Here is a 25,138-nt window from a genome sequence, read left to right on the forward strand (position 1 = left end):
TGAAAAATAGAGAAATAACTCTATTAAAAATAACCTAAAACTTAGAGTATTTTGACTCCTAACTTGGAAGAGTAAAATTAGAAATTGATGAGAGAATCACACATCTAGATGTGTATTGGAGAATACTGCGCAAAAATATATCTTTAAGATGAAAAGTTATGGAAGGTAGAAGAGGAAAGGTATGGGAATAATGTGTGCCCTGTTCTTTGTGGGTCTACCTTGACTGTTCTGGGGCACAGAAGAAAGATTGCGTCTGTGGCTTTTGTAAATAGACTATGACATAATCAACCATTAACTATTAAATCAAACCATGAAATTTTCAGTTTTCATTGTAATAGTCATTAAATCGTGGTTTTCTTCATTTTGAACCCCATTTTATATTACCCTCAATATCATTTTTTTACAAGTACAGTCACACGTCCATACTTGGGTCAATTTTGAACTTTGTACTGAAAAATCAATTCCTCCATAAAATGTTAAAATTAAAAAAAAAAAAATTCTGAAGGGTGTCTAGGCTCTTCGTACTAATAATTTGAAAATTATAGGTGTACATTTAGTACTTAAAAAATAATAAAATGGCTTTTGCCCCAAGTTAGATGCGGGTATCCTAACTTAAGACAGTATAGCTTTTGTGTGTTGTCTCATGTTTAAGTGCCTTAGTTTAAACTTGGGATAATACCAGAATGAAAACAGGTTCAGAAATCATTTTACTCATCGAAAATAACGTCACAACCTTTACAATAAAATCATAGAGTAAATCCTCTGGTAAGAAAATATACATCATTGCACAAACTTAAAAAGAAACAAATGAACTTGGGAAGTGGGAAAACTTGAAAAAATTGGAAAAACCCAAGCTAGAAAGACTCGAAAAATGCTAATGTGTATAGCAGTTTCGGCTAACACACACGAACAAAACATTGAAATGTTTAAATAGCTAGAGGACAACAGTGTAGCAATCTCTGCAGATGTTAAAAGGTTTTACTATTATTTTTATCTCATTTATTGAAACTTCATCAATGTCATCAACATCTAGAAATGAGAACACATGTGTTACAGCTGCCTATTTGAACTAGCAAAAAAATGTTGTTTATATCAAAGAACTGGATTCTACATGACGTACCACTTGTAAACATTCAAAAGTATAACAATGATAATGCATTTTCTAACTTGGGACAACAGTACCTAACATGAGATAGTGTCCCAAGTTTAGACAAACTTGCTTTTTTATAGATTCAAGCTGGGCAGCACTTAATAATGGTGATAAAAACATTGAACAGGTATTCTATAGGGAAGACCTCACCTGACATTGCCTTAAATTAGAGAACCCCCCATGTCCAAACCTAACTGTGGTGCAATCCTTAGTGTAGTTCACTACAGCAACTTACAGATTTTTGGAGAAGCACATGAAAAACTTTTCCTTAACAAAAACACATATACACCACTGAAACTATCATGAAATGTAACAATAAACAAATGTAATGACCTTCCTTAAATGTAACCTGCAACAACTGTCAGGGCTACCAACTTATTAAAACAAAAAGGCCCAAATTGTCCTGAATAAGGCCGCTGTCCCAGGTATGGACACTTGACTACTACGAAACCAGACATGCACCTCATCCATATTTTTCTGCAGAACTTCTAACGAATTGGTACATACAAAGGTTTTTTAACAACTGGCTGTTGCGAAGATATATTTTGGAAAGAGAGAAAATTCAACTGCCCCTGCGGGGAATCGAACCCACGTCCCTTCACTTTCCGGCTGAACGTCCTAAACCACTAGACTACAAAGACACAGAATCTCTCAATCTTTCCTTGGAACTCGTGTACACTGAAAGGGACTGTACATGGACGGCCAGACCAGACCCAGGCCAAGCTCACAACTGCTGATGTTGTCACCAGATGGCGACTTATACAAGGATGTGACGTCACTCTCCGCTACCATATGAAGGTTTTTTAACAACTGGCTGTTGCGAAAATATATTTTGGTATATCACATGTCATGTGTATGTATTTTGAACCTGACATGAAGTTTGTTTCTGTGTAATGCTCAGTCCGGGGTTGTGAGCGGTTCTATCTATCTATCTGTGTAATGCTGCCATCTGCCACCAATTTTTCTCACTATGACTGAAAGAGAGATTGGCTTGCATTCGCGCCTTACAAATACAAATACAAATACAACGCCACAACAGGCAAATTGCCCAACGAGGTGGCTGACTTAAGAACATCATGGATCCCCGAGCCATTCTTTGGAGGCCCTACCTACTACTGCTACACCACAAATGCAACCCCCCCCGCGGAACCCCCCAATGAATCGGTACATGTGGGAATGTGCGTGTACGTGTAGTGCAACCTGACGTAAAGTTTGTTTCCGTGTAATGTTTGTTATGTGTAGTGCTGCCATCTGCCACCAGTTTTTTTTTCTAACTATGAGTGAAGTGTTATGATTGAATGATTTATCGTTGTAGGACTGTTGCTCTCTGTGGCGAGACTTTTTAACGGGGAGATCGGCTCGCATTAGCGCCTTGAAGTTGGGAACCACAGAAAACCAACTTCAGCCGACCACCACTGTGGGGTTCGAACCCGGATCCTCGCATCGCGAGTCCGTCACTATAACCACTCGACCACCACAGCGGCCTTGAAGTTGAGAACTACAGAAAACCAACTTCAGCTGGTTTCTACCATCACTGTGGCGACGGTGGGGTTCGAATCCAGATGCGAGTCCATTACTAAGACCCCTCAACCATCACAGCGGCTGGACACTTGACTATGACAAATATTTTTGGACGTGATATTAATATTTAAATATCCCACATTTGGTTGCAACAACAAGAATACAAATTTTGTATTAACAAGTGGAGAGCGACATCATGTCATAAATATAAATTTTATAAGAATACAGGTTTCAGGATCCTATCACTTTTAAATTGGAGTGATAAAAACAAATATAAATGGTATTCTATAATACCTGCACATCCTATAACTACGAATTTAGTTTTTAATAAATTTTTGTTTTTACCCTGCCTTCAGCGTATGAAGATCAGTGTCGGGAATGTTTCGATTCAAAGCAAGTGTAACATGATCATCCTATAAAAAAAAGTTTTACAAAGAAAATTAACAAAAAAAAAAAAAAAAAAAAAAAAAAAATGCACACAGAATAAATATTATTTAATTCTCATTACTGTCAAAACTGTTTTTTTACAGAACAATTGCACTAAACAAAATACAGTTGATGCTTCAATATAATGACACAACCTTACGTTATAACGACCATTCCATTACAACAACTGGTAGGATAAGTCCCAAATTTTTTCATATAGAGACTATCATATATGTTTTTCTTTCAATATAATGATCACCTGATATAACATCCATTTTTGACAGGACGAGTGGGGTCGCTATAAAGAGGGTCGACTATATTTTTATCAAACTACCTAACACGGGCGGCTTGAGACAAAATTTTTTACATGGGTGAGATACTGTCTTGGTGCCTTTCTGTATAAGTACATCAGTAAAACTACCCCAAAAATTTTGCAGATGCATTTCCAGCTCGATGATATGTATAAAAAACTACAGTTTTCTCTGAAAATCATTCCATTCTATGTTTGATTTTTACAGACTTGAAATTTTTCCAAATTTCACTTAAAAATATTTTTTTTCCTTGCCATTAACTTGGCAAACCTCTCTTATAGCTATCCAAAGTCAGACTATGAATACAGACTGTGGAAAAAAAACAAACTTTATGCCTCATTAGAAAAACATAAATAATGAAACATTAGATTTTCATAGTTTTCAAATTGCACTAAGGATGTAAGCATCTCAGGCTGATGACTGAAAGATACACAGACCACATCATCATACGGCAATATTGGCTCATACCAAATGGTCATAACAAATGAGCAGTAAAACTTGATGTTCTGCTCAAATGAACGACAAGCATCTTCATGAGAAAACGGTTAGGAATGAGCAAAGATGAGGACAATACAAAGCTGCCTGGCATAATGTGCAAAGCCACTTGCACCACATTGCTGAGATTAGTTGATAATGCTCAAATTATTTGATTGGTTGTTTTGATTCTGGTCCAGACAGGGTGAAATTTTTGTACTTCTTAGAACTGGAAACAAACCCTGTTTTAACTTCCACTCTTTTCTTTTATTGAAATAATGCTTGCCCTTATGAATTTCAATTCTCATTCTGAATAGTCGGGGGGGGGGGGCGGTAATGGTTTTTACTCAAGGATAAAATAAGTTCAACAACAAATTCAATTAAGTTCAATAAAATTAATATCGTTGAATAACACCATATGCAAGGAATAGATCACTGGATACAATGCAGAGAGGATTTTTTTGGAAAGAAAATTCTACAGACCTCTGTAGAAAATCAATACCATCCTTGAGATCCGAGCAAATGCCCTAGATCACTGAGCATCCTTCCCTTCCATGGAGCGTATGTATGCCAAACAATATAGTGCAATGAACAGTCTGACTGGACTTGGCTAATAGCTCATAACATTGACAACCAGTATCATCTGCTGGCACAGCGCTGCTTTCTCCCGTCCTTGAAATTTTTTTTTAAGGTTAACTGTTTACAATTTTTTTTTGAGAAACTTGCATCTATGTTTATAAATACATATATAAATTATATTTTGTGAAATTGAATGGTCTTACCGAAAGATTTGTTACTTCCATTATTTGAACCAGAAGAGACGGAAAAACTCGGTGAGCAAGATATTCATTAGTTACTACTACGGTACCTTCTCTCTGCAATCAAAACAACACTATTAAATAAGAATTTTAAAGAAATGAAAATTTCAAATATATTTGCAAAGATATTTTACTCCATTTGTGACATGATTTAGGTGCAACTGCATGCATATTCTGACAATCAGTTTTTAAAATGGCCCTCAAAGAATCTGCCAGTCTTTGTGATCACTCATGACTTAAATCCAGTGATGAGTTCGCTGAAATAAAATTACTGGAAAAGATTTTACAGTAATTTTTATTTGCATTGGTTACACATACCATTGCCAAAAGTGACAGCACAAGTCAGGCATTCATTAATGAAACAGGAAGCATTAAATACAAAATTAAATACGAATTCCCCCTCAAGTTTTCTATTCCATTTACTGTAAAAATTTCTTGTTCAATTCGAACTATTTTTAAATTTTTTTGGATGATTTGAAGTTGGGAGGGGGGGGGGGAGAATCATAATTTTTGTACGAGAAAATTTAGTTTGGAGAAATTCTACAAGAAGCCAGAATTTGTTTTCCCAAGTTGCTAAACAACAAATTTTTAAAGACTAATAAAAGTTTAAAGATCCTGTTTTTCTCTATTTTTTTTGATCATTTAATGCCCATTTTAACATTGTTCAGCAGAAGTGCATAGAGACTATGTATCACTTAACACTGATCACGTTTTTCTAACCTTTAGATACAGGTGTAACATTCAAAATCTGAATCTTTTTGTCGTCATTGAGAGTACAGAAAGTATCGGAAAGTTGAGATTGTGTGCAATATGTCAGAGAAAGTATATTTCCTTGAAGCATAAGAACGATAAACAAAATTTGTGAAACAGTTTCATAACAAATGATCATGAACTGTTTCCATAAATCAGACTTTGAGCAAGGTCAGAACAGTGCAACAATGTAGCAGCTAAGATCAATTATTATAATTATAAATTATTAAAATTTATGAAACAGTTTCGTAACATAAAATTTTAATAATTTACAATTATTATCCTATGTGAATGTTGATATTAAGTTGCAATTTGTAGTTTACAGATACAGGAGAGATTAATTGGATAATTCAAACTTATATTTCAGTGACTTTGGACACCAAATTAACCAAGTTCGACTGCATATAAATATGAGAGGGCACATACATAAGTTCCGGATTTAAAATAAAACAATTATTGATTGCTTCATTGCAACAAGATATAAAACAATTTTGATATAAATATAAGGACTGAAAATCATGACGGTGATGAAAAACATTTGTTCGTGACCTGTCATATAATTCAAAGAGATCTCTAAATTTTTTAATGTCAGACATAAACCGATAGATTATAGAAATGTTATGTTTCGTAATATTTAAGGAATTTAGAAGTTTATTGATACGTCAAGTTTTTGTCAAGTTATTTTATTCTCTAAATCCTTTATACCATGGAACAAAAAATTTAAAGCATTAATTAGCTGATACTAGCAATGATGCTTTTGGCAGGATGTGCTCTCGAGATTAGCCCACAGTCAGTAGTGTAAAGAGTTGTGGTCAGAACTGCTGGAAGGTCAGAAGCCAGAAAGATAAAGCCAAACACATTTGTTTGAAGCTATTCCTATATTTTCTTGACTTTATGGGTGGTATGGGCCAAATGATGCTAGAAGCTTCATGTATGGATTTCGAAACACATGCTGCTCAAATCGTTCACTATGGATTCCAGCACAATACTTTTCACAGACTATAGTGGATGGTTTTTTTTTTACTGTTTTATGGAAAAACTGAAATTGCAGCGTTTAGAACCAGCCCACAAAGTCAAGAACAGATATATTTGTGCAACTTTCTGGACATAATTGCAAAAGTGAACTAGAAAGAAAAGTTTGATATTCTTCAAAGAGAATGTAAGCCCCAGTCTTCTTGCAATTTGAACAAGTATGCTAGGAGATATGATTTTAATATTCCTCGTAACAAGCAACAACCTGATTTTGTTTTTCATTTTCAAAGACAAAATGTTTTTCTTTTCCCAAAGAGAACTGTGCTTCTCAAAATTTAAATTTCATTGAAGCAGGAAAAAGTACATTTCTTGATTTTATAAAAAAAAAAAGAAGAAAGTTTATTATGTTAAGAAAAAAATTACCCCCAACTTTACTCTCACCACCTGGAGACCATTTGCTAGAGAAAAGGGGAGACTTCAGCATGTCACACTATTGTGCCTATTATTATAATAAAGTAAAGTCATGTCTCCTAAGATGCATTGATAAGCGTACTTTCCTGGATTGCAAGAGAGCCAGAGTTCGATTCCCAGGGAAGATCAGCTAACTTTTTCTTTCCAAATTCAGGTCACAGCAATAATATCAAAAAAGTCTCTTTCCTTGTCGAAATACTTTCAACATTATAATTGATAATAATTCATCTATTATGTGTGTTTCGTTTCATTTGAAAAGAAACAAAGCAAGTATTTGAGTTTTAATTTGGTCAAAAACCATGGAAAAACAAACCAGCTCATACCAAGATAAGGGCTTATTAAAAAAAAAACTGTATCAAACTGCATAATCTGTAAACTGTCCAAAAGCAGCACAATTCAACTGATGCAGAAGATTCAAGGTTGTTGAAAGTGGAATTCTATTCTATTACGTTGAGGGGACCAGAAAAGGGAGAAAGAATTAGTGACATGAAAATACAGTAAAACCTTGTTAAGTTGTCTTTTTTCTTCACTACCGTCCAGCTTCCATAGATAATAATGTTCATAAACCCTTGTTTATTGTTTACTCGCTGATAATTTCCGTTAACTTGCCATTATGGAAAAGTGGTCTTTTCCCTTTAAATAAAGAGCTTGATAACAGCTTTGGTGTATGTTCAAAAGTGACCATAAAAGCTTTATGTACCGAAACGAAACAGCTCAAGTAATGAAAGTTTATTTGTTGGCTAAAAACAAAAGTTCTTGAAATGTTTGGGACTATTCAAGCTGAGCTTGATGTCTGCATGGGTCCCACTAATTTGGGACTTTAAACAAAAATATTTGTGTTGAAAAACCAGAAACTATTTTCCAAATTTAGACCTTCTAATGTCTGCTTACCCTACCCAGAGTAAAGTCAAAAGTGGGCCCTGTGTTCAACATTACTTGATTGCTGTGTATCATGAACTACTAATAAAAAATTCAAAGCCATAAAATAGAAAAAAAAATGTCATGTATATGTAAAGTTAATGTGTAATAATTCTGTTGTAGAGAAAAGCTGGCTATATTCTAACAGTTGCTCTGATTAGTCTAAATTAAATATATTAGATTTTAATCATAAGTGTGTACCAGTGTATTGTACCACAATAAGTTAAATACCAAAGCTCAAAAAAGGTAAAAATTTCATTTATTTTCCTTTTGTAATCTATAAGTTTACTAATATTGCATTTTTAATTCATTCTTCAATAAATGTTATATTACTTTATATTTATATGATTTACAATATTGAACATTGAAACTGACAACACTTCGCTTAAGTCGTCACTCTGCTTAAGCCATCATAATTTTTTGATAGTGTGAGAGATGACTTATCAAGGTTTTTACTGTGTTTCGCCTCTGCTAAAATCGCTATAGTGCTATACTAATAATGATAATATTGCAGCGAAATTTTGTTGTGTGCGAAGTGTTAAAATGTTTTATCTGCAAAAAATGTATCACGATATAAACTGAAGAGCCAAAAAACTGGTACAGGCATGCGTATGCAAATAAAGAGATATGGAACCAATCAGAGTACGGCGCTGCAGTCGGCAATGCCTATATAACACAACAAGTGTCTGGCATAGTTGTTAGATCGGTTACTGCTGCTACAATGGCAGGTTATCGAGATTTAAGTGAGTTTGAATGTGGTGTTATAGCCGGCGCACGAGAGATGGGACATAGCATCTCTGAGGCAGCGATGAAATTTGGATTTTCATGTACGACCATTTCACGAGTGTACCATGAATATCTGGAATCCGGTAAAAAATTAAATCTACGACATCGCTGCGGCCGGAAAAAGATCATGCGAGAACGGGACCAATGACGACTGACGAGAATCATTAAACTTGACAGACGTGCAACCCTTCCGCAAATTGCTGCAGATTTCAATGCTGGGCCATCAACAAGTGTCAGCGTGCGAACCATTCAACGAAACATCATCGATATGGGCTTTCGGAGCCGAAGGCCCACTCGTGTACCCACGATGACTGCATGACACAAAGTTTTACGCCTCGCCTGGGCCCGACAACACAGACATTGGACTGTTGAGGACTGGAAAGAAACACGTTGCCTGGTCTGACGAGTCTCGGTTCTAATTGCTTCGAGCTGATGGACGTGTACGGGTATGGAAACAACCTCATGAATCCGTGGACCCTACATGTCAACAGGGGACAGTTCAAGCTGGTGGAGGCTCTGTGTGTGCAGTTGGCGTGATATGGGACCCCTGATACGTCTAGATACGACTCTGACAGGTGACAGGTACGTAAGCATCCTCTCTGATCACCTGCACCCATTCATGTCCATTGTGCATTCCGACGGACTTGGACAATTCCAGCAGGGCAATGCGACACCCCACACATCCAGAATTGCTACAAAGTGGCTCCAGGAACACTCTTCTGACTGTAGACACTTCCGCTGGCCACCTAAATCCCCAGACATGAACATTATTGAACATATCTGGGATGCCTTGCAACGTGCTGTTCAGAAGAGATCTCCCCCCCCCCCTACTCCTATGGATTTATGGACAGCCCTGCAGGATTCATGGTGTCAATTACCTCCAGCACTACTTCAGACATTAGTCGAGTCCATGCCACGTCGTGTTGCGGCACATGCTCGGGGGGGGGGGGACCTACACGATATTACGCAGGAGTACCAGTTTTTTTGGCTCTTCAGTGTACATATATAATTGAATCTTTTCTTGCGAAATTGGAATTCCATGCACTCTATTTATTTCATCAATACTTGTATACATACTCTAGTAAAACATTGCACTTTGTAACCCAGTCCTTGTTTGAAATGAACAGCTTCAGCTTCTAAAAAAAAAAAGAAATCAATAGAAAATTGTATCACAAAAATTATACAAAATGCATGTGGGCATATGATGCTTTATAGGTATAGCTTTCTGAGCCACCTCATTGGGCATTTTGCCTGTTGTGGCCTTGTATTTGTATAGAAAATTTCTGAAAAAGTGAGCAAAAAATATGCAGGTATACACAAATGGTGAAAAAATATGAACACCCTTATTTTTTTATAAAGTAAACTTGAACTATTCCTGACATACACACATTTAAAGGATCACACCTGCTTTGCTTATTATTGAATAAGCTCAGACAATAAGCTCTTTATTGAATAGATCTCACATTTTCCTACATAACAGAATAACAACTAACATCTGAGTTTAATAAGTAGCACTATTGCTAGATTGCACATGCACCTCTTGAGTATTTTTCAGAGGAATTTCTCATGAATTGGTACATGCCAAAAGTGCCATGTGCATATATGTCTACAACATATTTATGAATGTCTGAGAGGTGTGTGTTATGTTTTCTAAATGTTATATTTGTTAACACATCAATTAATTAATAATTAATAAGATTATCACACTTACTAAGTATTAAATTGTTTAGTGCTAGACCATGACCACGGCTGCGATAATGATAATCAGTTATCTATACGACTTTGGTTAGGATGAGTGTGTCATATGAGTTACCATTTTATACTGCCAATACTAATAAGATTTCACATTTAAAAAAAAGAGAGAAATTAATGTCACACTGGTTTGAACTCTCTGATTGACTAATATGTTCGCTACTTTTTTTGATTGATTGGGGGGAAAACTAATAATTTCGAATTTTCTTATTTATTTTCTTATTATTAAAAAATATATGTTAATATGAATGAAGGCATTAAACTTTTTCAAATTATTAGTAAACAACACAATGCTTTTTATCGTGTGACTGCTATTATCATTTCTCTTCACTCATTAAACTAAACTATATGTTGAAAAAAATTACCTTCCCTCTCCGCTCCCGAAAAATCAACATTTACTACAGGGCTATAGTCAAATGGGAGGGATAGAGACCTGCCATGACGAATATAAACAGCACCACCATTCAATGCAAATCCAAACCTTCCATTGCCTAAAATAGGACAAATACAATAAAATAAAATAAATAAAATAAAATATACAATACAATAAAATTGCAGCAGAGTCAAAACTTCTGCTGCAATTAAAAATTCTAGAAATATGCATCCTGCGTCGTGACTACTTGAAAAAAAAAAATTGTTTTTATACAGTAGACTCTGAACTATCCAGCGTAATGTGGCAGAAATGCTGGTTGAGTAACAGAAAAGCTGGATAGGCCAGACTTCTATAAATACTTACTTCCTACCCCCTCCACATACCACCAAACCATCATTTTTATATATACCACAAAACCTTCTCTAACTCATATTTTCTGACCTCTAAGTACAGGCGGGTACTTAATAAATGTATGTTATATACTCTTTTGAACTGTCCTGTTTTAAAAAAATTTCACAGAAAAAGGAAGTCCAAGAATAAAAATATTGTACACATTTCAAAGATAAATGTTATATCTAACTTAATAGAAGGAAACATAAAATCATTTGCACTGTACAGCACAGTGTTTTTCAACGTACCCCTGTGGGTCCATGAGTTCCTTGTAAGGGGTCTGTGGGATCATTTTCATTTAGTATTATTGCATGAAGGATAGATTTAGTGTTGTGAAACTATAATTAATTATGTCAATTATTTATGATATGCAAAATATAAAAAACAACACATTTTGGATTTCATGGGGAGGCAGCATGGAAACTGACCTTCGCTACAAAGAATCTGCAGTGCTTTGATTTTCACTGGGGGAGGGGGGGGGGTGTCCACTACTGACTACTGCTGTACAGCTATATAAATATAAACACATACACTTCAAAATGAACTAAATATAAATGCAGAAAACGTAGGCTAAGTTATTACAAAAATTATTCAAACCCATTTTACTGTTCATTAATAAATGATTACACAAATATGACAAGGCAATATCGTAATTCATCAATATATTACTGTTTTTAAACTAGGTCGGACAGTTGGGACCTGGTTAGTTGAGAGTGCACAGTAACTGGAAAATTTATACGTACATACAGTAGAACTGCGTTATAATGGACTAATAGGGGTAGAACATTGTACATTATGAGAGTCTGGTTTATAACAAACAATTTTTATGATAACATTAATAGATGTGTAATGCCATAATGCTACATGGTATATATCAATGAAAGTACAGTAGTTAGTTGTAAAGAATATTTATTATACATCAAATAAAAAACAGTTTTCAACATAGGTTGAGTTCAAAAAGATGTGTGCATATACACTGTATTAATCCTAATTTTTCTAGCTAGTGAGTGGTATGAGTGATGCAGTGCATCTATGTTTACGCAAACCAAAACAATGATCAATGTTTAACTGCTCGCTTGGAAATGCTTTTTAAAGGAGTCAACACTTTTCAAAATTTTTGAACTCGTCAGATAAAAATTTCACAATTTTTGAAATTTTTTGTTTTAGTTGTCCATCATAATGAGGTTCTACTGTACACAAGATAGGAAAAACCACCAAGGCGGACTATGGTTCCAAGAAGGAAGAAAACTTAAAATGTTACTAAATTTTAAAGAAGAAATACTGAATTATTTGACTAAGTGAAACAAATTTTATCTTTAATACTCCTATACCACCTATAGCTTCAGATAACTCTAAAGACAAGAATAAATGTCTCGATAGCACAAAAGAAAAAAAAAAATCTCACCGATATATGGGATGAACCTCTTCTTTTCACTCTCATAACTCTTTATCACAGTGAATTCATAATCATCCTCACCCAAATACTTTCTCGTGTAACTTTCTACACAATCGGCAGCAGAACCTGCAGAAGAACAACTAAAAATTAAAAACAAACGTGAAATTTAAGGGGGGAGAACAACAAAGGAAATAGAATCCAAGGTGTTCTTCAACAGTTTTTCTTTTACATATTTTTTTGCTCACAAGGGCTAACAAAAGTTCGAAAATTACAGAATAGCTATGAATTATAATGAAGAAGAAGAGCAGAGGTACACAGCCTCTGGCCTCCCAAAGAATTTAATCTCACTTGTGAGAAATTATCTGGAATAAAAGTATCCACACAAGGACAAATGCAACTAAATGGTCTGACCATATTTTTCTAGGAAAAATACGAAAGTTGGGATCCCTACAAGAAAATACAGGGCGTCACTAATTACCACCAAATGATTACCAAATACAATGATTACCAATACAATTACCAAAAAATAGCTAAAGTTAAATATCAGTAGAAGGAAATAAAGCACCAGGGTATGAAAAAAATTATTTAAAAAAATCAATTTTTTTGATTAAAATTAACTGGCTGCTTATTAATTAAAACACATCTTAATCATTAAGAATGCATATTTTAATATCATCTAACTGCTTTTTTCCTTTTAACTGCATAAATTAAATAAAACAAATTCTATGACATGAATGTCGCTCTCCACTTGTTAATACAAGATATACAGAAGACTGGATGTTGTGAAGATATTTATTATTTTAGATGTTAATTTTTTTAAGGAAGGAAAAAACTCATCTCTGCCTCTACCGGGAGTCGAACCCGGGTCCCTCGATTGCCGGACGAGTGCTCTGACCACTAAGCTACAGAGGAGATAGTGTACCGTTCGGCACATATACGCTCTAGCAAAGGAAAATCTCTATCTCCTCTGTAGCTTAGTGGTCAGAGCACTCGTCCGGCAATCGAGGGACCCGGGTTCGACTCCCGGTAGAGGCAGAGATGAGTTTTTTCCTTCCTTAAAAAATTAACATCTAAAATAATAAATATCTTCACAACATCCAGTCTTCTGTATAACTTGTATAAAACAAATTCTATTGACAACATTGTTTCTTGCACAATTGGTGGATGTATTTCCGACTTGCATGATGTTGCTTAATAGTTTACACATTTTTATTCTTTCACAGATTTAATGAGTTTTAGTAAAAAAACAAGCAAACTCAAAATTTTAATACGAAAAATAAAGCCAAAAAGCCCAATGATATTTATGTTGGTACATCTATTATTATTTTGAATTAACAATTGGGGCAAGGCTTTATACAAAAAATTATTCCTGTTTTTTGATCCGGGAACCCTAGTGGCACATTGCAATGTATTGTGAAAATACTTAGAGCAGTTTAGTTAAGCGCTAAGTTCAACTCCCTGTATTTTCTGCATTTTTTTCCATGCACAAAATCGTAAGAGCAGCTTTCTTTCTGCACTGTATTTAGGAATTAAGTTCAAGTCTATATTTACCCCAAAGATCTTCTATACATCTTTTAATCGAAAACTTTACCACATATCAGTAACATGCAAACCATACCAGGTTACTTTTACTTCAATATCATTCAAGTTACATAAAAAAAAAACAAATTTAAAATTTTTTTATTTAAATCAATGATTTTAAAAAAATCAAGTGATTTGAATCAAGCTGATTTAAAGTGGCATACTCTGTACAGCACTACTGCAAATTTCCGGGGAGTGAAATTTTATTCCCAAAAATACTTTTAGTTTAACAAGTATGCACAATTAATATTTATATAACTATAATTACAATTATAGTCATAATAACAATAATTTATAAGTCATAAAGGTAATCTTAATCCTTGCTTTCTGTATAGAATAACAATTTAAGTTCACTAAAAAAAACAAGACATCTTTAAAAGATAGGTGGCATGACCAAAATTACGAAAAAATATGAAATGTTCTTTAACATGTGTCACCCAATATTTCTGAGATTCTGGCCTGCAAGTTGTAATGGTATCATATATCCAACTTGAGACCGAAAAGGTTGTGCACTCTGCAGAAGACGATATTATGATGAATAAAATTTTTTTGGACTACTAGACAGTCTTAGATGGTAGTTGGCATTCAATCTACGATGGTCTTGTAGCTCAAAAATCTTTTATTCATAGGATAACAGACTTAAAAATCTGATCAGAAAGAATGTTATATCAGATGATTGTGAAGCAAGATGTAATTCTAGGAGAATGAATAGAATTTCTTCCGGAATTTATATTTTGAAATGTCGCTTGCATTACCTGATGAACCGGTAATTCTACTTGTTTTCCTAATGAACCAATGGAGAATATTCGGGCCAATATAGAGTAGCAATCCCAATGCAATGATGAGGAAAAGCAAAGATTTCTTTGACCTGCAAAATAAAAAAGACGTGGATTACATTGAAATTTAAACTTAATTTTCTTTCTTTATATATCTACTTACACAAAGCGTTCATAAACTAGTTAGAGATAAAAGCAGAGGGGAGATAGTACTCATTAAGACAAACCATATTTACAATGGAACCCCCTGTTGAAATCAACCCAGAGTGTCAGAAAGGTTTAAAGTAAACTGCCTACACTTAAAAAAAAAAAAAGACACAACAAAATCATGAGTTGCACAATTCCATGCAAATCAGAATATTTCCTACATGCACCTCTATTTCTCTTTCTGAAAGTTTTTGAGCCCTTTAATGTAAAATGAAAGATTCAGCTAAAATACAAAATGTATTGCAAAAAAAAGGGGGAGCTTATGTTTTCAGAGCACAAATTCTTTCAGTACAAGACATTTTAGCATCAAACTGAATGATTTGAATATTTTAGGAGCTTATCTTCTCCATGTATCAGACATAGAAATGAGCTGACCAAATCCCAATTGGATGGGGACACCAACAAACTCGAGTGCAGTTGTGCCAACAACAACTTTAATAGACAAACTATGTAACAGTTTACATAGTGAGATATAGATGGCTTTTTTCTCAGCCAGTGATATCAAGGAAACAGTTATTTTCCGGATATTATGCTGAGGTGAGCTCGGAAAGAAAAGTCATCACGTCTCCGCCGGGACTCGAACCCAGGCCCTCTTGCATACCGGGCAAGCATGCTTTCCTGAAGTTAAGAGAGGCTACTAATGCCTCTACTTCAGCGCCTCACGACACAGTGCGTGAAATTAGGAAGGCAGATTCATGTGTCTCCAGTGGTGTAGATGGTAGCATGCTTGCCCGGTATGCAAGAGGGCCTGGGTTCGAGTCCCGGCGGAGACGTGATGACTTTTCTTTCCGAGCTCACCTCAGCATAATATCCGGAAAATAACTGTTTCCTTGAGTTTACATAGTGTTAAATAAAAAAATAACTTCAGAATCTTGTCTCATTTACCTAATTTTGAAACTGTCCATTTTAGCTTTTGGTCTGTTTTTGCTTTTTTTTATAGCACTTTTTGACGTTTTAAAAAATGTAGGCCTATCTTTAAATTCCAGGCAGTATCCGAAACAAATTAAACAATTTTTCATGGAAACCGATGGGAAATCATGTTGTAGATGTTGTGGCTAACAAACCTGATTTTGGAACAAATGACGTTCATTAGCTGAGGTATCACTGATGAACACATGAACAGTATTTCCACTTCAATCTCAATTTAATAATTAAATGATGTAGAATTTTTTCATCTTATTAGCTGAATTGCTAAATTTTATAAAAAACCAGTGGCAACCCTGTATAAGGTTATGCAGTTTTATAACAGTGGATTTTAACTTGCAGGATCTCTTGGCTGTTTCAGCCACCTAGTTTAATCGAAACTAAACTTACGTGAAGATTCCACTTGACCCTCTTTTTGTAGTGCAACAAGGCTCTTGAAACTCGCAATGCATTTTCCTGCAGAATAAAATTTGATGAGAACAAAAGTTACAAAAGAAAGTTAAGAACAAAATTATAGAAGATGAAATACCTAGACTATCATTTATTCAAGTGAGACAATTAGAATATTATTCGAAAGAGTTTTCCCCGAGTGCTGAGATGTGTGTGAACTTGCTTTTTTTTGCTTATGGTAAGCTTATACAAAAAGCAAGTTGGTGTCTCCCACAGTGGAATGGTTAGCACACTTGCTCAGATTGCGAGAAGACTGGAGTTTGATTCCCAGAGGAGATTAGAAGACTTTTATTTCAGAGTTCACCTCAGCATTATACCCAGAAAAGTCTTTCCTTGACGTATATGAAGGTATATTACAAACAACTGTATTTTGGCAATATAATGAGATGAGATAAGTTACAGAAAATATGTGTATCTTTATGGTGCCTGAGTGGTGCAGTAATAAGATGCTCGTCTTCCACTATGAAGGTTGCCGTCAAGGACCATGGGGTCGAATCCAGAAAAAAAAACCCATCAGAAGCAAGTTCTTTATCATCCGAGCTTGGATTGCACCTTCATTTCCCACCCAACTCCACTGGTTGAACATTTCCGTATGGCGATATATGACTGGAATTGGTATGTGGTAAAGAAGTGTATATTTATCGGTCATGTGATGAATTTTACATTTTATTATACCACTGATGATTATAATTTTCCAGAAGAATTGAAAAAAATAATTGCTGCAACAAATTATTGGCATTGCAAATGGAATTAAATTTACTTAACTGAAGCGATGGGAAATTTCCCAGACCAAAGAGCAATATTCTTATATACAAGATTACATTGGCGTATGCAGGGGGAATTGGGGGTATATCCCCCATTGAGCTGAGATTAGTGTTATTTTACAGGAAAAACGTATCCCCTTTTCCCTTCAGAAGAAAAAAGAATTTGACCCCCCCCCCCTCCCAAGAAAATCCTGCATACACATGTATACAAGATTATCGTTATAGGTGGTATCATTACACATTGGAGTTTCACCCCAAAATATCTGCACCAGAGAAATGCAATTATTTTACACGACAGCCAGAAAACATGTATTTTCTAGCATAGAGTTCAAGGCACATTAAAAGAACCCAATAAAACTTTTAAATTTCAATCTCTTTTGTAAAAAAGCAGAATGTTCCACAACATTTTACAATGAGTCCACTACTACTAAACCGTACATGTGACTCGTACACACTCTACAGATTTTTTAACAAATTAGTATGTGTTGAATGTGCCTGCACCTAATGTGAAGTTTGTTTCTGTGTATTGCGTGTTATGTGTAGTGCTGCCATCGGTTATCACTTTTTCTAACTATTAGTGAAGTGTAACAATTGAATAATTGTACCACTGTAGGCCTGCTCTATGTGTGAGAATTTTAAATAGGGAGATCAGCTTGTATTTACATATCAAAGTTGAGAACCACAGAAAACAACTTCAGCCGACCACCACAGTCGTTATTAATATTTATGAAGTGCTATTAAAATATTCAAGCATATTACGACTTTTGAATTCCGCATCCCAATAACCAGAGGCGGGGAATGGCTATAGCCCAGGACAACAAATTTGAGAAATGAGTGGTCAAGAAAATTAGATTGGAATGGGAAAAGGGCTGAAAAAACATAAATTTGTCTCTTCCTAGAGAGTGAGGGACATGCCAGTGAGAGACCTGAAGAATGCGGATGGGTGTGATCCAGAGGATAAGAAATCACATAAGTGAGCGACTAAAAGGTTGATCTGGAGCAGTGATTCCCAATGTGGGCGTTCATGCCCCCTGGGAGCAATGGATGCAACACCCACGTTGGCAATCACTGATCTAGAGCATAGTTTCCCAACTTTTTTTGTCCAGCCACCCCCTTCTTCAGAAATGTTTCTCTCCCATCGCCCCAATGCAATCTAACCCACAGAATCCTATGTTATATCCGCCATAGCTTCTACTGCCTCTGAACATTCCATCGCCCCCAAGGGGGCGTTCATGCCCCCTGGGAGCAATGGATGCAACACCCACGTTGGGAATTACTGATCTAGAGCATAGTTTCCCAACCTTTTTGTCCCATCGCCCCCTTCTTCAGAAAATGTTTTTCTCCCATTGCAATCTAACCCATAGGATCTTATGTTATACCCGTAGTTTCTACAGCTCCCAGAACTTTCCATCGCCTCCAAGGGGGTGTTAACGCCCATATTAGGAATCACTGATCTAGAGCAAGAGTTCGACCTTTTAGGCCCACTCATTGGTTCGGAAATGCATCGTGTGCCACTTTATGTATGTAGAAATATGACTTGAGCCACTCAGGTGATCTGAAAGTGTGCAGTGGGCTGGTCAACTGATTTAGATATCTGGTTGGGGTAGCTTAAATGATTTGGATATGCACTGTTGGCAGTTTAAATAATTTACAAATGTGCTACGGGCCACTCAAGTGATTTAATAATTCTCTGTGGATCATATTTGACACGCAGGTTCAGCATGTATGACCTCGAGAGTATGTGCAAGCACGTGAATGACCAATAAATTGTGAAAGCTGTGAGTGGCCAAAAGAGCTAAAGAGCAAACATGCTAGGTCAGTGAGTGGCCAAAAGAGCTAAAGAGCAAACATGCTAGGTCAGTGAGTGATTGAGAGTGTGAGGAGCCATGTAGTGAGTGCTAAAACAGTGACCTTGAGAGTGTGTGAGCATGGAAGCAACCGAAAGAGAGACGTAGTGAGTGAGGGACGAAAAGAGTGACCTAGAGCAAGATCCCAAGAGTAATGTAGAGATCGAGGCACATTTATGGAAGGGTTTGGGGCATATAGCCAGCACCTCCTAGAGATAGAAGACCTTCGCACGCTGCTAGCAACAACAGCAAGTAGTATATTTTCCCTCAGAATATTCAGGGGGAGGAAAAAAATTCCCTGCTCGTGCCAGTACCATTGTTATGCAGAAATGATTGGGTTCAAAATTGATGATTTCTATGCCCCACATCCAATCACCATGCAGTATTTGTGAGCCAACCAGGAAGATTCTACACAAAAATAAGAAGAAACGAAATAGGATGCTGTGGTTCGAAATGAGACAAACTTGATAGGTAGTCTTAACGACGTTACAGATAAACTTGGCAACCTGTGTGAAAGCCTTCTATCTCTACGAGGTGCTGGTATATTCCAATCCCGAATGGTGTGATGGTAAGATTCTTATTTACCACAGTGAAGTTGTCATCAGGTCCCAGATTAGAACCGGGGAGTAATATTGATAAGATTGTACCTGTGCAACATTGTACATTGAGCTTGAGGCGATCCCAATAGATGGTGCCTTCATTTCCATCTCGACTCGTTAATGGCAGTAAACTGCAGTATGGTGATATGGCCAGAGTTGGTGTGTGGTGAAGTAGTAGGGTATAGCCCAAGGTGGTTAGTTTGAGAAATGAGCGGTCAAGAAAACTTGTTTTCATTGAGTAAAGGTGCGGCAGTATTTGTACAGGCCCCCCCCCCCACTTCTAAAATTGCCTCCGCACGCAACTGAAAGTTAAGTTTGTGTGTAAACAAATGATGACTCACTAAACAATTTCATGTTGAAAGGGAGTTACGTGTAAAATAAATAAATAATGAAAATGGATACCATATCAACTGATTTCAACTTGGCCGGTAGATGCGAGCGCTTTCCATGTCCAACGGATAAATTGAGCTGAAATTTAAATGCAATTTAATTGCGAGTAAAATCGAGGGATTCGGCGCGAACAATCAACGCAAATAATCATATGTTTACGAAATATTTCGCCTCCCTCTGATTAAATGTTTACACTAGTAGCCAGTGTTGCCATGTGAATCACTTTTAATTCCGACTTTTTTGGCAGATCTGGCTTCACGCAAAAGGATGGTCTTTCAGCCGTCGGAGTTTTTACAGATTATTTGGACATCCTGTAGTTTTGAGAAAAATTTATTTTACTTCTGTTATTCATAGAAAACTGCCGAACAATAAACTATGAAAGACTTAGGAAAACAATTTGTGAAGAAGACTTGGAACTGTCAATACCATACTTCCATTTTAAAACGGGACTGTCTTAGAGGAGAAATAAGCACTTATATTTCTTCTCAATGGGCACTGTCTTATTTTTTTTATTAACTATAACTTTAATGATCGATCCATTATGAATTATTATTCATTATCTAATACACAACTTTAAATGACTATAAATATTATAGATTTATGCAGCCATCTGTTGATTAGAAAGTCGACTTCCCAAAAGAGATCATCAATACGGAACTTGTGCTGTCATCTAGTGATGAGTGGGGAGACTAAAGTTTTCTCATATTGTGGTGGCAGCACAGGCATTGCCTAGAAAAGTTACGCGCCAGTTTCAAACCGCGGAAATCCTTAAATACTGCATTAACTGATCGAATTTTTGCACTGATTATACGCATTGGCGTACGGGGGGGGGGGGGCATTAACATTATTATCTCAAGCCGAGATTATAATATTATTTTACAGGAAAAAACGTAACCTCCCCTTGAGAGGGGAAAAAAATTGAACCCCCCCCCCCCTTTCAGAAAATTCTGCGTACGCCTATGACTGTACGCATAGACTCGGGATAAAATATTTGCGCAAATAATATTTATGTAAGAGCTTTAACCGTTTACCGGCCGAATTAAGAAATTTGAATTGATTTTCTGATTTTTTTCCGGTAAAATTATTCCCTTCTGATCTTCTACTTTATAGATGTCAACCAAAAAATTCATGAAAAAAAATTTTCCTGCATGTTTTCTCGATTTGCCCTCGTCCATATAGAAACAGCATTTAAAATTTGAAAAAAAATATTCTTCCTTAAAAATAGATCAATTAAAAAAGTTAAATTCATGATATAGGCTATATAAGTACTGAAATGAGAGAAATTTTTGTTTTGTAAATTAGGTGTGGAATCAGTGCCGTCTTAACGCATGAGCCCACCCAGGCGCCGAGAAGAGGGGCCTCACCAAAGTTAGGTCCAATTGAAATTTTCTAGAATTTACCAGGTAGGGCCTCAGAAAAACCACTTGGCCCGGTGGCCCATGATGCTCTTAAGACGGCTCTGTGTGAAATCTCACACGTTCAGGGGGGAACCAAGTTCATTTATGTAAGAAAAATATTTTTTTCTAATTATATTAATAAATCCGATTTTAGAAAATTGGCCGCTAAAAGATTGTTTATTTTTGGAAAACACGTGGCTCAATACAGTGGAACTTGGTTTATTCGAATTTTTTTACGAGCTGCCCTTGAGTTTTCTGTCCAATTTATGTCAAATTTTCTTGTTTACTTCGAATTTTTTGGGTAATTCGTAGTTGGGGGGGGGGGAAATCATGATTTTTGTTGAAGTAAATTAAGTTTGAGGAAATTCTACAAGAAGCCAGACTTTGCTTTTCTCTCGATATCGATATGTTAAACAACAAATTTTTAAAGACAAATACAAATTTGAAAAAAATATTCTGTTTTTCTCCATTATTTTTGATAATTTAATGCCCATTTTAAGATTGTTCAGCTGGAGTGCATCAAGAATGTGTACAACTTGATACCGATTATGTTTTTTCAACCTTTAGATCAAGGTGTAACATTCAAAAACTGAATCATTTTGTCGTCATTAAGAGTATAAAAGGTTTCGGAAAAATTTTCACATTGTAATACGCAGAGCCATCTTAAGAGCATCACAGGGACCCCCCGAGCTAAGTGATTTTTCTGATGTCTTACCTACTTCACTAAACACCAACTCTGGCCGTATCGCTATACCACGATTTACTGCCATTAATGAGTTGGGTTGGAAATGAAGGCACCATCTATCGGTGGTCGCCTCATGCTTGTTAGGGAAAACATCCATATTCTTTCCCGGGTTTAAACCTGGGACCGTGACGGCAACTTTCACGGTGGTAGACGAGCATCTTATCATCACGTCACTCGGGCGCTTGAAGTCCTCCTACCTAACAAATTCTGGAAAATTTCAATCGGCTCTCATTTTTGTGTGGCCTCCCTTCTCTTGAGGGTCCCCGAGTAGGCCCATACGTTAAGAAGGCACTGGTAATACATTAATGAAAGTATATTTCCTTGATCACTGCCGTCTTAACGTATGTACCCACCTGAGCACGGCCGGGGGCCTCAAGACAAGAGGGGAGCCTTACAAAAATGAGAACCAATTGAAATTGCCAAGAATTTTTCGGATAGGGCCTCAGAAAAATAACTTCACCCATGATCCTCTTAACGCTTTCAGTGGCAATCCCGAGATATCTCGTCAAACTTGATCTGCTTTATTTCTGTCACCCCGAGATATTGCGTCTTCTGAAAATACAATGCTCGCAATAGGAAAAAAAAATTCTCCTTGAAAATAGATGGCAATTTGTGAAGGTTTCGCAATTTCAAACGTGGCACTTGTAACGCGAATCAAGAAAATGTAAAAAAACCGCTTAAAGGGTTAAGACGGCCTAGTCCTTGACACCATAAGAAGAACAAGCAAAATTTAAGAAACAGTTTCATAACGGATGATTATGAACTGTTTCATGGCTTTGAGCATGGTCAGGAAATTCTGCAAAGATGCTGATTCCAGAAGACTGGAATAATGTAGCAGCGAAGATCAATTACTATAACTATAAATTATTAAAATTTAGGAAACAGTTTCGTAAGTGATGATAAAATTTTAATAAAAAATTTAGGATCATTATCATATGTGAATGATGATGGTTAAGTCGCAATTTGTAGTCATTTTACAGATCCGGAATGGATTAATTGGATAATTAAGTTCGACTGCATAACCCAGTCAAAAAAACAACAATTTTGCATCAAGAAGAACCAGTAGGATTCAGATGAAACCTGGCATATAATGTGCACGTGTGATTGTCATACCCGTGATTCCCAACGTGGGGCCCACGCTGCACGGGGCAATATGATTTTCAATGGGAGCAGTCAGGATTTATAAAAATCCATGCTTGATGGAAAAATGATTTCTCAGAATTAATATGAAAACTTCACATTCAATGGTAAAACAATTTCAGAATTATGAAAATTATTATTTGTTAAATATAATAAATTACAAAAAAATAATTTAGGAACTAATGAAAGTTCATATTTAATATTTAATGCAAGAAAAGTTTCGAATTAATTAAATTCATATCCAATGAAAAAAAATAATTCCCAAATTAATGAAAATTCATATTTAATGGAAAAAAATAACTTCAGAATCGATGAAAATTCCTATTTAATGAAAAAACAATTTCAGAATTGTTGAAAAAGATCTCAGAATAAATAAAAATTCTCTAGAATATAGGGTTCCCTCGGAGCCCTGCTGGACCCTATTGAGTCGAACTGTTAAGACGCCAGTGTGTGAATCGAGGTACCACAGTGTGACTTATTGGTTATAGGTCTTCATGGAAATTCTTTTTTCTGGCCAAACGCCGGCATGAATAAGTGACCGAAAGAGTGACTTAGACACACAGGCTTATTAACGGTGGTGGGATGGGGGGGGGGGGAGCGAGCATTTTTCCAGGGCGGCTAATTTGGAGGAATGGTTAGTCAAGAAAACTAGGCTAGGAAGGGTGAAGGGCTGCAAAATTTGTATAGCTTGCAGGCGATGTATGAATCCACCACCAGAGAGGGCTTCCCGGGCAAAGCCCTCAACGAAGGGCCCTAAAATTGTGGAGGAGGCTTGTCAATTGCTCCAATTTCCGCGTGGAAAAATTGAGACATTTGCCCAAGTGGCACTTGCTATTTATCATAGTCTATGATCCCACTATCGTGGATTGCCCCTGTGCACCAGGGAAGGTTTTCCGGGCCGTGCTTGGCGGGTTCTAGCGTTAAGAATGCCCCTGGAGTAGTCTATCAAAGAATCAGGCAATATCTTCCTCTTTCAGTTAAGAAACAAACAAAATGAGTGAAACAGCACTTAATGCCTGATAATTAATAAATAATCTCCGTTGTGGAAAGCGCTGGAGCTGCGGTTCTGTTTTGGTTGGGAAACAATTGCTGTTCATTGTTGGTGTAGTGGTGCCATCTCTTGTAAACATATGTAATTAACATAGTCTTCGTGCGTGCGCATTCATCCTGATGTCCCAGTTTCGAAGTTTAGGTATTTCTGGTAACCTACTTCAACGCTTTCTTTTGCATATGGAGTACGTAAATAACAAATAATACCGCATTGGGACCCCTGCTGCAATCTATGAAAAATACCAAACATCAGCCTGCTTAAAAAATCCTGCCGAGCTGAAAAATGTTTGTTATTTTGGTGGTACCAAACTCTGTGTACACAGAAGCATTCTCAGCAGTGTTCGCCAATACGCATCTAGATGCGAGATTCAGGAATCAAAATTCAATTTTATTCCTCAAAATTTTGTTTAGGAGTGAAAATATCCCTTAAAATTTTGAGTATTTTTTTTATTAGAGTTATTTTTCTCTGTTTTTTATTTAAAAAAATACCCCCCTTTTCACAAAATTACTCTTTAAATCTTTGGAGAGGAGTGAAATTACTTTTATACTCTCAGTATCATTCTCGGACTCTAAACGTCAATATTCTTTGTATAAACACCATGAAAAAATCGAGACTTACTTACTTTGTCTATAACCGATAAACGGTAAAAATAAAAATTTATCAGCCAAAATATGTCTTCTAGATAATAACTATACAGTACAGTATGCATTCTATTGAGAAACATCATTAAACTGGAACCTTTTCTGCCACCTATCAAAT

The 25,138-nt window shown here is 36.1% G+C and overlaps 1 protein-coding gene across 3 annotated transcripts in view; it reads right to left on the minus strand.

Moving 5' to 3' along the window:
* Positions 1-20,248, minus strand: part of LOC149075285 (uncharacterized protein KIAA2013 homolog) — a 42,425-nt gene extending 22,177 nt beyond the window's left edge. Inside the window, exons 1-8 of one of the 3 annotated variants that reach the window (XM_089242624.1) lie at positions 20,059-20,243; positions 16,387-16,452; positions 14,845-14,957; positions 12,518-12,634; positions 10,715-10,840; positions 9,675-9,733; positions 4,665-4,757; positions 3,017-3,084 (exon numbers count right to left, since the gene is read on the minus strand). In XM_089242624.1, coding sequence (XP_089098750.1) covers positions 3,017-3,084; positions 4,665-4,757; positions 9,675-9,733; positions 10,715-10,840; positions 12,518-12,634; positions 14,845-14,957; positions 16,387-16,448 — 638 coding nt within the window. In that variant the 5' untranslated portion in view covers positions 16,449-16,452; positions 20,059-20,243. Of the gene's footprint in view, positions 1-3,016; positions 3,085-4,664; positions 4,758-9,674; positions 9,734-10,714; positions 10,841-12,517; positions 12,635-14,844; positions 14,958-16,386; positions 16,453-20,058 lie in introns of all 3 variants that reach the window. The other 2 variants (XM_089242626.1, XM_089242625.1) reach the window with 2 other exon arrangements.
* Positions 20,249-25,138: the final 4,890 nt, after the last annotated feature.

The sequence above is a fragment of the Pholcus phalangioides genome, unplaced genomic scaffold, assembly GCF_987345545.1.
Source record: "Pholcus phalangioides strain wild (caught in Gottingen) unplaced genomic scaffold, Ppha-v1.0 ptg000015l_1, whole genome shotgun sequence".
Taxonomy (NCBI): Eukaryota; Metazoa; Arthropoda; class Arachnida; order Araneae; family Pholcidae; genus Pholcus; species Pholcus phalangioides.